Genomic DNA, 13,912 nt, shown 5'->3' with positions numbered 1-13,912 from the left:
CTCATGTATCAAAGGGCTTGATATTTCAACAAACACATGTCACATTCTAAGTTACATAAGGAAATTATTGTTTTCTTGGGGTCAAGTCATGGCAAGAGTTCCCAGCTTTGTACATAGACACACCCATCCTTGAGCATTTCTTTCCTGTAATTTAAAGGCAGAGTTTAGGAGCTGAAGGAGGTATGCACAATTGCAAATTGCCTGTTGCCAGTAAAAACTTATATGATAATAATTTCAGATGACAGGTTACTGTTTTCATGTCCAACCTGATTTTGATTTTAAAATTCTTTTAAGCCACATATACTACTGTGAAGTGGAATGTGACAACTTGGTGCAGCCAGCTCAGTGCTGCGACCTCAAAGCGGCCAGCTAACCATTGCCAAGTCATGTCTATCAACTCACCCATGCCAAGTCACAAGACATCTCAACATGGCCAATTCACTGTGGGGACAACTTGGCACAGGCAACTAGAAGGACAGCCAGACAGGTGAGTGGGTGGGCAAAGCGTAGAGTGGCACTTCCCATTTTCACACACTTACTATCATTGCTGCTGCCATAGGCCATTTGAAAGTAGTGGCGATGTTTGGGCCATTCGGGGGTGGGTGGGTGGGTGTTAGGGGCCAGGTGACTATCATTTTCACACCCCTTGCTGCTGCTGCTGCACTGATCTCTCCGGTAGTATGAAAATGAGATATGCCCTGCATCTGCTCCCACCTGTCCTTCCCACCACTGCTGACCCAAACATCCCAAACACCGCTGCCACTAAACAGCCTTCAGCAGTGGTGCGTGTGAAAATGCTTTGTTCCTGGTCACCACCACCGCACTGCACTCTGCCCACCTGCTTGCTTGTCCGCCTGCCTCTCCCTCTGGCTATCTGCCACGAGTTGTCTACACAATGAATTGGCACAGTTTAGTTGTCTTGTGACAACTTGACAGCACTGAGTTGGTAGAGGTATTGGTAAGTTGGCTGTGTCAAGTTGGCCATGCCGAGTTGTCGAAGACTCACTGTGAGGGTTATTAAACAAGGACAGAAAAGATCACCAGTTTTAAAACTGCATTTTTCCTTTCTATTAAATTAATCAAGTAGATTAATTCTACTTTATTTAGTACCTTTAAATGACTTATTTAAACAATAAATAATAATTCTATTTGAAGAATGTTAAAGTTCATGGATTACAGATAGCTGGCGCCAATGAGTAGATGGGGATATACATTGTCTGCTTCATTGCAGGACAGATGAGACTGGAACATTCAATCATATGGACCTTTATGATGTCTGCCATGGAAGAGGGCTTGTCCTTTCACAAAATGACTATCATGGAGGAAGGACAGTCCCAAATAAAAGTCAGGCATTTCAAGGAGTCCCTAGGCAAAGTTGGGCCACCGATATATTGGGAAATCTAAAATTGCCAGATTTTGAACTACTGCATGTTTTTCATTTTAAACAGCTTGCTAAAATCTCAAGTATTAAGACAAAGGATCTTTATTTTAATAGTTCTTTAGTTTAAATGTTGCCAATATACCAGTTACCAGAACTAAATCTTTAATACTAAGATCTGTGAAACAAATGGTGAGGTCAGTTAGGGACTGCAAACAAAAGCTTAGGAAAAGAACACCAGTTTTGTGGGTGTAATATCTCGACCTGTCCAGCAAATTCAGTCAAATTCTTTTTTACCAAGACTTGATGAAAGGAACAATCTGCAAATAGAAGCCCTGGCATCAGAGAACTGTCCTTTCACAAGCCTCTGAATAACAATCTCGTTTTGCTCAGAAGGAAGTGTTTGAAATTTATGGATTCATACCTTTAGTTCTGAGAGTAGACTATAAAGGAGCAATCCAGTAAGACTGTTTATACACACCCATCGTTTGGCTCAGTTGGACAGCAGAACTACAGGAAGAATCTAAACAGACTGTAGGTGTGCAGACACAGTAAGGTGATACGATCTCCACATGGTACGCCAGCTGGTGACACTGCTGCTGTTTCATGCAGGTGAGTGCAAATGAAATGTTAAATGATGGTAGATGCTGGCCTCAAAGAAATGCTGATCCTTTTCCCCTTCTGTTTTCCCCACTTAATGTTGATGATGTAGTATTATATGAGTCTTTAAAGTGCTGTAGTCAAGTGAAACAAGAAAGATGTGGATAGCACACTTTTTCATAGTGTCCTCAGTCATGAAAACAATGATGTCATAAAAAACTTGTTTGAGCATTTAAATAATAAAGGAATAGGTACATTTGTTTTATTTGTGTGAAAACCGGCAAACAGAGATAAAGACTTGTATCTTGAAGATTGTACATATTCCAGTTAAGTGGGTGTCAAACCTAAACATTTTATTAGACAATTAAAACCACTTTGGTGGAACTAGTTCAATAGATAATTCAGCACAAGGGCAAATAACAATTCTCATAGTTGAATAGCTCTTCCACTTTTTTGTATATGTGTTTGTGATGCTTTAAATACCACTTTACCTATTTTTCCATCCTCCTACAGTGATATTTCTGTAGAAAAGTTATTTCATGTGTAGGCTGAAATGGAGTAAACAAATGTCAGCAGAAAAAAATGTTGATTTAAATAATGATAGTAGTTGCTTTCAGATATTAGAAGCATTGTTTCACAATGTAGAACTTGCATGCAGATTAATGAACCCTGTAAGATGAGGAGCTTCTAGTTCTGGGACTTTAAGATCTTTAGTTCTGGATGAGGTTGTACTCCCCCAGACAATTGGGGGTTCTCCTGGACTCATGACTCTTGCTCAATGAGTAGCTGGCAGTTGTGGCTAAGAGACCCATTGCAGAACTTTGTGTACTGCACTTTCCTGAATTGGGAGTTTGGCTACTCAGTCATTGAAGCCCTGGTCATCTCACACATGGATTGCTACAGTGCCTTTTACATGGGGCTACCCTTGAAGAGTATTTGGAAGCTTCAGCTGGCTCAGAACACAGCTGCATCGGCAGTTGTTGGGATCCCTAGGGCAGGGGTGTCAAACTTGCGGCATCATGTTGTCACATGAAAACACAAAGAAAACAAAGCTTTATGTGCATTCTTAAATTTCTAAGGTTTCAGCAAAACTGCCTTGCTGAATAAATACTGTGACACAATAGCCAATTTTGAAACTACACTTAGAATATAAAATGTGACTGAAACCATTTTGAAATGATACTTGGTTTTGAATTTAACTGATGGGTGGCAGGAATCAATTTAAAAAAAGATGACATTCACCCTTAGTGTCACGCCCCACTCCATTCCATAATTAGGAAAGAAGACCAAGAGACTCCATGGGTTGGAAATCCAAAGTACTTTTACTAATTATAAATGGTAAGCGAGCAGTAGTGAAGCAAGATCTGAATAATATGGCGCGAAAGCAATTGATATATAGCAAAGCCCGTTCCCCCCCTTAGGATCAAAGCTCCAGTCCAATCATAAGTCCTTCAAATGTCAGGTGTGAGATAACTTCAAAAAGACAGGCCAAGATGGAATGTGAAGGCCGTTGATGCAGGCGGGAAACACGTACGCATGCGTAAACCCCAACGACTGGAACATCCTAGAACATTCCTGCAGCAGACCTCCAGCACATCAATTAAAACCCTCCCATACACACGCCCCCCCCTCCCGTTTCATGGCAGCTGAAGCAGCAGCAAAGCAGAAGCTGACATCCGGCCGTCCCCCGGAAAAAGGCTGTCAGGCCTGGAAGAAAAAAACAAACAAAACAGACAACACAGAACAAAACAGACAAACAACAAACAAACAAGAGAGGGAAAGGAGAAAAGTCAAGGCTTGTCGGGATAAGCAGCATAAAATTTCCGAAGCAAGCGGGGAGCACGAACGTGGGACTTATCGACCCATTCCGTGTGGGAGGGGGGGAAATGTTTCCAAGCCACAAGGTATTGGATGCGATTGCGGCGCCTGCGGGAATCCAGAATGTCCCGGACTTCAAAATGACGTTCCCCATCAACAAGCAACGGAGCAGGCGGGGGGTCATCTGCGGGCCGCAGGTCAGACACCCGAACTGGCTTGATGAGGTTGATATGGAATACCGGATGGATCCGGTTAAGATGTTTGGGCAATTGCAAACGAACCGAAACAGGATTGATAACTTTCAAAATCGGGAAAGGGCCAACATACTTGGGACCCAATTTCTTAGACTTTTGTGTGGTATGCAAGAATTTCGTGGACAAATACACTAAATCACCAACGTGGTACTCATAAGGCTGAGAGCGTTTCCTATCAGCCTGCTTCTTATGAGCCTTGTGGGCTGCGTCCAAGGTGGAACGAGTGAGGGGCCAAAGGCGACTGAGACGTTCACTCCAGTCCGCCACGGAAGGAACCTGAGGCTGGGCCGTAGGCAGTTCGGGGATAGGAACAAAATCATGGCCATAAACGACCCTGAAAGGGGTGAACCCAGTGCTGGAGTGAACCGAATTGTTATAGGCCACCTCAGCGTGTGGTAACAAGTCCACCCAATCGTCCTGTTGATAATTGATGAAACAACGTAAATATTGTTCAAGGACGGAATTAGTACGTTCACAGCCGCCATTAGTCTGAGGATGGTAGGCGGAGCTAAGGCCCTGGGCGGAGCCAATACGCGTGAGGAACTCCTTCCAAAACTTGGATGTGAATTGGACTCCACGATCGGAGATAATACGGTCGGGAACGCCATGCAAGCGGTATATGTGGGAAAGGAAGAGCTTAGCCAAGGCCTTGGCGGAAGGAATCTTGTGGCACGGCACGAAGTGAACTTGCTTGGAGAACAAATCAGTAACCACCCAGATAACCGTGTGCCCCTGGCTCTCGGGAAGGTCCACAATAAAGTCCATTGAAATTTCCTTCCACGGGGCAATGGGGCGGGCGACGGACTGTAGAAGTCCGTGTGGTTTCCCCGGAGGTTTTTTGGCGGTAGCGCAAACCGGGCAACTGGAGACATAAAGTTCAATGTCCTTTTTTAAAGAGGGCCACCAGAATTGTCTCTTCACGAGGTGCAAAGTTTTCACGAATCCAAAATGACCCGCCATCCTGGAGTCATGAGCGCGACGAAGGACCACAAGACGTAAGGAAGCGGGGATGTATAATTTAGCTCCAATCCACGGTAGATCGTCTCTCATGGTGCATTCGTCCCGATGGTTCAGGAACCAGTCGTCTTGAGGGAGAGCTGCTTTGAGGTCAGAAAGCAGGTCGTGAGGCACGTCCTTTTGGGCCTTGGTCTGGTGACGTGTGAGCACCGGAGCCGCCAAGAGTGGTTGGACGATACTCAGCTTGGAACAATTATACTGAGGTAACCGGGACAAAGCATCGGCCATGAAATTCTTTCCACCCGGGATATACTTTAGAGTGAAATTGAAACGGTTAAAATATTGGGCCCAACGCATCTGCTTTGGGGAGAGACGGCGAGGCGTGCGCAACGCCTCCAAATTTTTGTGGTCAGTCCACACCTCAAAAGGGTGTTTAGAGCCTTCAAGGAAGTGGCGCCAAGTAGCGAGGGCCCAACGAACTGCAAACGCCTCTTTCTCCCAGACCGCCCAGCGTCGTTCCGTGTCAGTGAGTTTACGTGAGGTGTACGCGCAAGGCTGTAAGGTACCCTGGTCATTGGCTTGTAGCAGAACAGCCCCAACTGCGACATCACTGGCATCAGCTTGGACAACGAAGGGTTGGTTGAGGTCAGGATGTTTAAGAACTGGTTCAGCGGCAAAAAGGCGTTTAAGCTTTTCGAACGCCGCCTGGCATTCCATGGTCCAGTCCAAAGGCTTACTGGGTTTAGGTTTCGGGTCGCCTTTAGTTTTGAGCAAATTAGTAATAGGGAGAGCAATGTCGGCAAAAGAGGGAATAAATTGACGGTAGAAATTAGCGAAACCCAAAAATTGTTGCAGTTGTTTACGAGTTTTGGGAGCGTCCCATTCAGTGACGGCCTTTACCTTCTCAGGGTCCATTTCAACTCCATGAGGGGAGATACGGTAGCCCAGATAGTCAATAGTAGTTTGGTGAAACTCACACTTAGACAATTTGGCATACAAGTTGGCTGCACGGAGTTTTTTCAAAACAGTGCGCACCAGATTGACGTGGTGGTCGTGAGAGCGGGTATAAATGAGGATATCGTCCAGATATACGATAACGCCCTTATAGAGATGATCGTGCAGGATCTCATTAATAAACTGCATGAATACAGCAGGAGCCCCCTGTAGGCCAAAAGGCATGACCCGGAACTGAAAACAACCAAGAGGGCAGTTAAAGGCGGTCTTCCATTCGTCCCCCTCCTTAATGCGAACCCTATAGTACGCTTCACGCAGGTCCAATTTTGTGAAGATGCGGCCCTTCCCCAGTTGCGCCAATAAGTCCTTCATCAATGGGAGTGGGTAGAGGTTTTGAGAACATATGGCGTTAAGGTTCCTAAAGTCACAACATAAACGAAGAGACCCATCTTTCTTCTCACGAAACAGCACAGGGGCCGCCACCTTGGGTCGGGCCGGTTCAATGAAACCACGTTTCAAATTTTTGTCAATGAAAGAACGCATCTCCTCCATTTCCCTGGGTGACATGGAGTAAATGCGGGGTTTTGGGAGTTTGACCCCGGGCAAAATGTCAATGGAGCAATCAGTAGGCCTGTGGGGGGGGCAGAATGTCCGAAGATTGCTCGCTGAAGACTTCCTTAAGATCCAAATATTCTTTCGGAATTTTCTCCTCTCCTGCAATCCTCTCCTGCCCCCTAGCAGCTACTTCAGGAACGTTAGTGACGTCAGGTTGGTTTGGAGAGCCCTCCCCCACTGGAGGCAATTTGGAGCGAATACGCAAGCGGCCTGTCCGCCAATTTATGTGAGGGTTCCACTTCCGGAGCCACGGGATGCCCAAAATAAGTGGTCTGTCCATGCCAGGTGCGACCACAAAAGAGATTAATTCAGTGTGGGTACCCATTTTCATTTCCAAAGGCTCAGTAAAAAAATGGGCGGGCCCCCCCCCGCAACCGATCCGTCTATCTGGCAAAAAACAATAGGGGTTTTCAAAGTGCGCAATTTGAGGCCTAATTTCTCAACCATGGCTGGGTTGATCATGGACCGGGAACAGCCGGAATCCAGTAATGCTAGGAGGGTGGCAGGTGTCCCCTCAGGAGGAACTTTTAATTCAATAGGGAGTAGAAGGGGCCCCTTGTTTGAACTCACCCAGTGAGGTGAAGTGTCGTCATCTGAGTCATCAGAAGAAGAGGAGTTAGCATCCGCGTCATCCTTCAAAGGTTGGGGAAGAGGAGGGGGGTTGGTTTCCCTAGCGAAAGCCGTTTCCCTCTTTTTCTTTTCAGAGCCTCTTGCAGGTTTCTCCTCACGTCTGGGAGGGGGTTGGGCAGAGAGGGGTGATTTCGCCCGACAGAGGGGGGCGGTATGCCCAAGCTTCCCACAGCGAAAACATGTTAAAGGTCTGGAGGAGCCAGAAGGGGGCTCCCTCGCGTCGCCTCGGCGTTTGGAAAGCGCTTGAGTAGTAGGAGGGGGGAGGGACTTGGCAGCTCTTTCTTTTCGCTTCCTTCTTTCTTCAGTGGCATAACGCAGACGAATTAAGTCAAGCTCAGCGTCAGCAGCATGTTCAAACCAAGTGATTAAACGCCTCGGCAGGTTACGATTGACACATTGTTGATAAATGTCAGCGTTTAAGCCTTCAGCAAATCTGTCCAGAAGTGCATCCTCCCCCCAGCCTCTCATGTACTGAGACAGACATTGAAATTCCTGGATGTATTGGGCGACCGGTCTATCGTCTTGGTCAAAGGTTAAAAACTTTAATTTGTTCCGCTTCTCAGTTAACGGGTCATCAAAACGTTGGCGGAAAGCCGCCATAAAACGGTTGAAATTCCCCAAGAGGGGAGAACCAGACATATGCAAAGCAGTTGACCACGTAGCCGCGTCACCATCCAAAGATAAAAGAACCATTCTGACCCTTAAAGTGTCAGATTCAAAGTCCCGCCCATATATTTCCATGTAGTTAAAGACTTGCATAAGAAAGGAGGGAAGGGTGGCTGAAGCACCATTAAAACGCACAGGCAAGGGAGGAATTTTAGCCATCCGATGTCGTCGAGGGGGGGCCTGGAGGGGAGGTCCCCTTTGATCAGCAAAACCTCTAGCCGCAGGGGGTGATACAGGCCGAGGGGGGGGTGGGGGAGAATCCTGGCGTGGGTGACGTTGCCAACTTCTCCAGTCTTTTTCCTCCTCCCCCCTCCTGTCCTCCAAAAATATTTGACCCCAATAATCAGGTAACTCACTCCGCTGTGGTTTTCTCACGGGGCCCTGGTGTTGATAATTTCTCCATTCAGCTTCATCGCCTCTTTGGCTCCAATAGTCAGGGAAATCACCCGCCTGAGGTTTCCTCACGGCCCCTGGCTCCAGCGAAGTTTGTTGAGGTGGTCTCTGGGTGAGTCCAGCATTCCAGCTTGTCTCTATTTCTCTTTGCCCCACTGAAGTTGACCAACGGGGTAGGGGGGAAGGCTCAGGCTGATTGGAAATTTGTAGTTGAAATAAATCTTCGTGCAGAGGTCGGTCAGACGGGCTGGGCTGGTGTAAAGAAAGGTCGGGAGGTCCCAGTTCACTGGAATCCGTCCCTCCAACGGCGCCTTCCTCTTCTCTGGTCGGAGAAGACATCATGTCCCTTCTCGGTAGACGTAAATCTCCTGGAAAGGGATATTATTCAGAGATCTTGCTTCTTGTCACGCCCCACTCCATTCCATAATTAGGAAAGAAGACCAAGAGACTCCATGGGTTGGAAATCCAAAGTACTTTTACTAATTATAAATGGTAAGCGAGCAGTAGTGAAGCAAGATCTGAATAATATGGCGCGAAAGCAATTGATATATAGCAAAGCCCGTTCCCCCCCTTAGGATCAAAGCTCCAGTCCAATCATAAGTCCTTCAAATGTCAGGTGTGAGATAACTTCAAAAAGACAGGCCAAGATGGAATGTGAAGGCCGTTGATGCAGGCGGGAAACACGTACGCATGCGTAAACCCCAACGACTGGAACATCCTAGAACATTCCTGCAGCAGACCTCCAGCACATCAATTAAAACCCTCCCACACACACGCCCCCCCCTCCCGTTTCATGGCAGCTGAAGCAGCAGCAAAGCAGAAGCTGACACTTAGTTTCTTTTAATTTTTTGAGGGTCAAAAGCTATGATTTTCAATCTGTAAATATTCACAGATTGAATTCATTACTAATAATTTATCACTTTGCTTATCTTAATGTTGATAAAATTCGTTTAATAAACTTCTATTGAAAAAACCTTCTATTTTTTTCTAGGCTCTGAGATTCTATACACACCCATACACTGTATGGGTGTGTATAGAATCACAAACACATGTATTTTTCTATCAATGAGATAGAAGTGTTTTCTCTGTGTCTTGAGGAATTCTGCAGCAGACACATACACACACACACAGACACAAACATGCTTTAATATTTATATATTTGAAGTAGCAGTAGACCGTTTCTATTTAAGCGTATGCTTGCCTGTTATGACTCAGAGGTTGCAATCTCTACTAAGTTTTTAATTTTCTTCTTACAACAAATATAGTTAAGGTTGAATACTGTGTAATAAAAAGAGAATATGATATTTTCAGGCATGCATATTTGATAGTCAAGTAATATCCTGGGAGAAAAAAAGCAAATGAATTTTAAAACAATTCTTCAGTTTGGAGTTTCTTTTTTGTCTTGAAAATGTGCCCAACATAAATGGCAAATAATTATATTCAAATCAGTAGGTTGAAAACTTGCCCATTCTACTTTGTTGTGTTTCCCATTCACTTGCTGCACTCCCAACATGGTTTTAATTTTCATATTTCTTGACACCTGTGCAGACTAAAATTAATACACATAGTTCATAGCAAATGTACTGAGATAAACAATATATTTATATTGCCTATAAGGAATGCCTTCAACCCTGTTCATCTTTCACCATCTAGTGCAGGAAGGGAGTTCTTTGAAAGCTATTGCATGGAAAATAAGAAGTTGGTTCCTCCAAAATAGTAATGTTGCTATGCAACTTTCTGCATGCAGGCTTGCTTGAAGCCTTGAGCAATATTGAGGGGTACAGCAACCCAAAGTTTAATTAAACTTCCTCTACTTTCTAACAGCTACCCAACACTCCAGCCAAACACAGATATAATGTTTGTATAATTGCAGAAGCAGATTGTGTAAAAAGAGATAGAGCAATTATTGTACGGACCTACTCAAATGCAGTAAAATCTTAATTTCTGCCTTTGCAGTATGGAATGGTGTTCTTGGCAAAAACCATTTTGTGACTAAAAGAGGACTCATTGAATTATACGGAGCCCTAAAATGCGGTACAAGCCGATTTTCTTTGGCCTATGTAGGTTATGGGTGCTATTGTGGTCCAGGAGGAAGAGGTTGGCCCAAGGATGCAACAGATTGGTACGTACGCCATTTCTTTCTCTATTAAGTTCATATTTCCATTACATTCTTCAACTGAATTAATCCCACTCTGTCTAATACATTTACTTTGAGACAAGAACATATGGAAAAATAATAGTATAATGTAATAAGAAAAAGGAGAGCAAGTAACACCACGATGGTCACCGCGATGTAGAAAAGATGTGGAGACTCTAGGAAGAGTGCAGAGAAGAGCAACAAAGACGATTAGGGGACTGGAGACTAAAACATATGAAGAACGGTTGCAGGAACTGGGTATGTCTAGTTTAAGAGAAAGAAGGACTAGGGGAGACATGATAGCAGTGTTCCAATATCTCGGGGTTGCCATAAAGAAGAGGGAGTCAAACTATTTTCCAAGGCACCTGAGGGTAGAACAAGAAGCAATAGGTGGAAACTAATCAAGGAGAGAAGCAACTTAGAACTGAGGAGAAATTTCCTGACAGTTAGAACAATTAATCAGTGGAACAACTTGCCTCCAGAAGTTATGAATGTCCCAACACTGCAAGTCTTTAAGACGATGTTGGATAGCTACCTGTCTGAAATGGTATAGGGTTTCCTGCCTAGGCAGGTGGTTGGACTAGAAGACCTCCAAGTCCCTTCCAACTCTGCTATTGTATTGTATTGTATTGTAACAAAATAATTGTGAGTACTCAGAACAGTAACATGATATGATTAGTACAAACCCTGTCCTTTATTATGTTGGGTGATATCATAATGTTACTAAATAGAGAAGGCAATAGAGAAAAGATATGACCATGTCCATGTGATCTCTTGTTGCAGTGTAACTAGAAAGGTATTTAGTTTGAATTATTATGTTTTCACCCTACACATATACACAATATGTATTTGTGAAAATTGAACCACCATTGCTATGTTTTCCTAAGAAACTTCAGAGAAGTGGTTATTTAAAATATCCAGACTGTAATGAGCTTCATGGAAGTACTTGACAGGGCTTATGAATTTTGCACGTACCAGAGCCCTGTAACACTAGAGATAGAGTTTCACAGTGCCGCACATACTACTTGATGTTCAAGGCTCACATCAATGATATTAATGAGTCTCTGTTGCTGAAAGGTGCTGCTATAGACATGACTGCTGTTATGACTTTGCACAACGACAAGGCTGTAACCCCATAACAGAAAGATATAAGTGGACTTGTCAGGACAATACTGTGATATGCGGTAAGGTACAACCTGAATGTCATTATTATTTTTTATCTGATCTCAGAGACGCACAAGAACATACAGTTGTTCTGGAAATGAAATATTCAACTTTAATTTCAGAAGGTCCTATTGGTTTTCTCAGAGATCTTGGAAGATTCATAACACTGTTCTAAGCAGACTTTGTTTTAAACAACTTTAATACTAACACAATTCCTCATAGCTGCCTGAGGATTCAGCTTATAAAACACAGTGTAATAGTAATTGAATTAAATGTTTCTCTGGGTTAAAAGTGATTGTGAAAGGGTATCGATTTTGATGTTGGATATTTTAATTAATTAGAAAGTTCATACGTATGTCTTTAAAGCAGTTACAATCTTTTTGTGGAGACTAGTGGTGGGAAAAATGGCTATATTGAATATTGAATACAGATATATACTGTCTTGTGCTTAATGCCATGTACTTTTACTCAAGCTGTTTGTAGCATATTGTCAGTTTTCCAAGGTCTGTGGTTAGTTTGAAGATGGAAGGGTAAAGTTTTGGAAAGAAATCTTAATATGTAAAATTTATAAACAGTGTTAAATTGCTATAGATTTTATACGTTGCAATTCATAACACACAGGTGGACAAAATCCGGTGTTTTTAGGGATGCAGGCCATTCATTGTAGCCACCACTTGACTGTGATGGCTAAAAATAGTGATGCAGTGTTGTTTCTTCGAGGTTGATGACATAATAAAATTATAGGGTACACGTCAAAATAGACTGAACAGAACTTTTAAAAAAAACAAACCAGTCCTGAAAACTCTACAAAACCCTGGCTCTTCTCAATATAAAGGGCAGCTCTTGATCATCAACCACCATAACAGCAATAGCAATAGCACTTAGAGTTATTGACTACTCCATAGTGCTTTACAGCACTCCTTGAGCTGTTTATAGTATCAGCAAAGTGCCCCTAACAATCTGCGTCCTCATTTTACTGACCACAGGAGGATGGAAGGCTGAGTCAACTTTGAGCTGGTCAGGATTGAACTCCTAGCTGTGGGCAGATTTAGTTGCAATACTGCATTCTAACCACTGTACCATTATTTGTAACAGTACCATGACTGTGGATTTCTTAAAAATTACAGATTTTTTTTACCTCAGAGTTTAGAAGAGCAGCAAGGATTAGGAATCCTTTGCCTATTTAATGAAAGAGGTGTCTTCTTTTTCATATGTTATATTACTAAGAAGTTTAGATTTTTGGAGAGTCACCTGTGCTGAGACACTGCTCTCAGAATGACTCTCTTGATTCTTAAATTGCAAGCTGACTTTTCACAGAAGGGCCTAGAAAAATGTTTGTTTTAAAAGAGGATGTTTGTGACATAGGCGTTGTTTTAACATATAAATTGATAAATACATATTATACAATTGTAAAATATAGTGGGTTAATGCACATTTGTTAAACCCAGACAATGCTTTAATTCCCAATCATGAATTTTTTTTTAATGTCTAAAAATGGCCTTCAAGCAGTATAAATTTCATTTTAACCATTTTAAGGTGTTCAAAAAAGTTTCAAACAGAACAATCCTTTATCTTTTAATATTACCATATATATCTTAATAAATTCCAGTTTCATAGATAAGCAGGACTATTTTGTTTTTGTGCTCTACTTCATCATAACCAGCAGTAGTATCTTCTTCATTCCTTTTTTTCAGATGCTGTTCTAGACAGATGTCAAAGCATAATTTGCCAGTGCGACAGAGAAGCAGCTTGGTGTTGGAGATTTGCCCCATTCAATAAGCGCTACATCTTCTGGCCAAATTTTCTTTGTGGTCAAATATATCCTTCATGTAGCTATTGGCATTAATAGATTTTTATAATAAACAATTTAAAACTGTTGAGTTTTTTTTTTAATATTAGGATGTTTATTTGCACGTTTTTCAACCTGAAGGCTATAAGCCATCAACCAGATACAGAGGGGCTCCACTATTGCAGAATTATTTATTTAGAAATATATGCTGTAGGTTTAGAAAATGTGCATATGAACATTTGTGTTACTAAAGTGCATCTACCAGTTTAAGAAGCTAACATGATAAAATATATATTCACCATATGATTCCATTCTGTTTAGAAAAATAATATTTTATACAAATATCAAATCTTCTTTTTTAAAAAAAAGTTAAGTGAGAAAACAATATAAAACAGCAATGGAAATCAGTACAGTGCAAGAAAAAAGAAGAATTGGGATTGTCATGTAACTTCAGTGCAAAAATAGGAGAAAAGTTCTCTCTTGCTAGTGAACGATTCATTTTCCCTGGGATATGGTTTCGTACAGTAAATTTAAGAAGGCTCACTAGAAACTAAACA

At 42.6% G+C, this 13,912-nt stretch overlaps 1 protein-coding gene across 1 annotated transcript; it reads left to right on the top strand.

Moving 5' to 3' along the window:
- The first annotated feature begins 1,950 nt into the window (after positions 1 to 1,950).
- On the top strand, positions 1,951 to 13,412 carry LOC116510281 (phospholipase A2-like). Its single transcript, XM_032219772.1, has 4 exons — positions 1,951 to 1,990; positions 10,222 to 10,387; positions 11,480 to 11,586; positions 13,261 to 13,412. Exons 1-4 carry the CDS (start codon positions 1,951 to 1,953, stop codon positions 13,410 to 13,412), a joined length of 465 nt encoding a protein of 154 aa, XP_032075663.1.
- The last annotated feature ends 500 nt before the right edge of the window (positions 13,413 to 13,912 follow it).

Source organism: Thamnophis elegans, chromosome 6, assembly GCF_009769535.1.
Source record: "Thamnophis elegans isolate rThaEle1 chromosome 6, rThaEle1.pri, whole genome shotgun sequence".
Lineage (NCBI taxonomy): Eukaryota > Metazoa > Chordata > Lepidosauria > Squamata > Colubridae > Thamnophis > Thamnophis elegans.
Note: the sequence above shows the minus strand (reverse complement) of the source record. Positions and strands in the feature narration are given on the sequence as shown.

Bases quoted from the DNA above. Each gene is read 5' to 3' on its own strand.
- LOC116510281 (XM_032219772.1), top strand. From the start codon at position 1,951: ATGGTACGCCAGCTGGTGACACTGCTGCTGTTTCATGCAG. The intron at 1,991-10,221 runs GTGAGTGCAAAT...CTGCCTTTGCAG, and splicing joins ACTGCTGCTGTTTCATGCAG to TATGGAATGGTGTTCTTGGC. The intron at 11,587-13,260 runs GTAAGGTACAAC...CCTTTTTTTCAG, and splicing joins GGACAATACTGTGATATGCG to ATGCTGTTCTAGACAGATGT.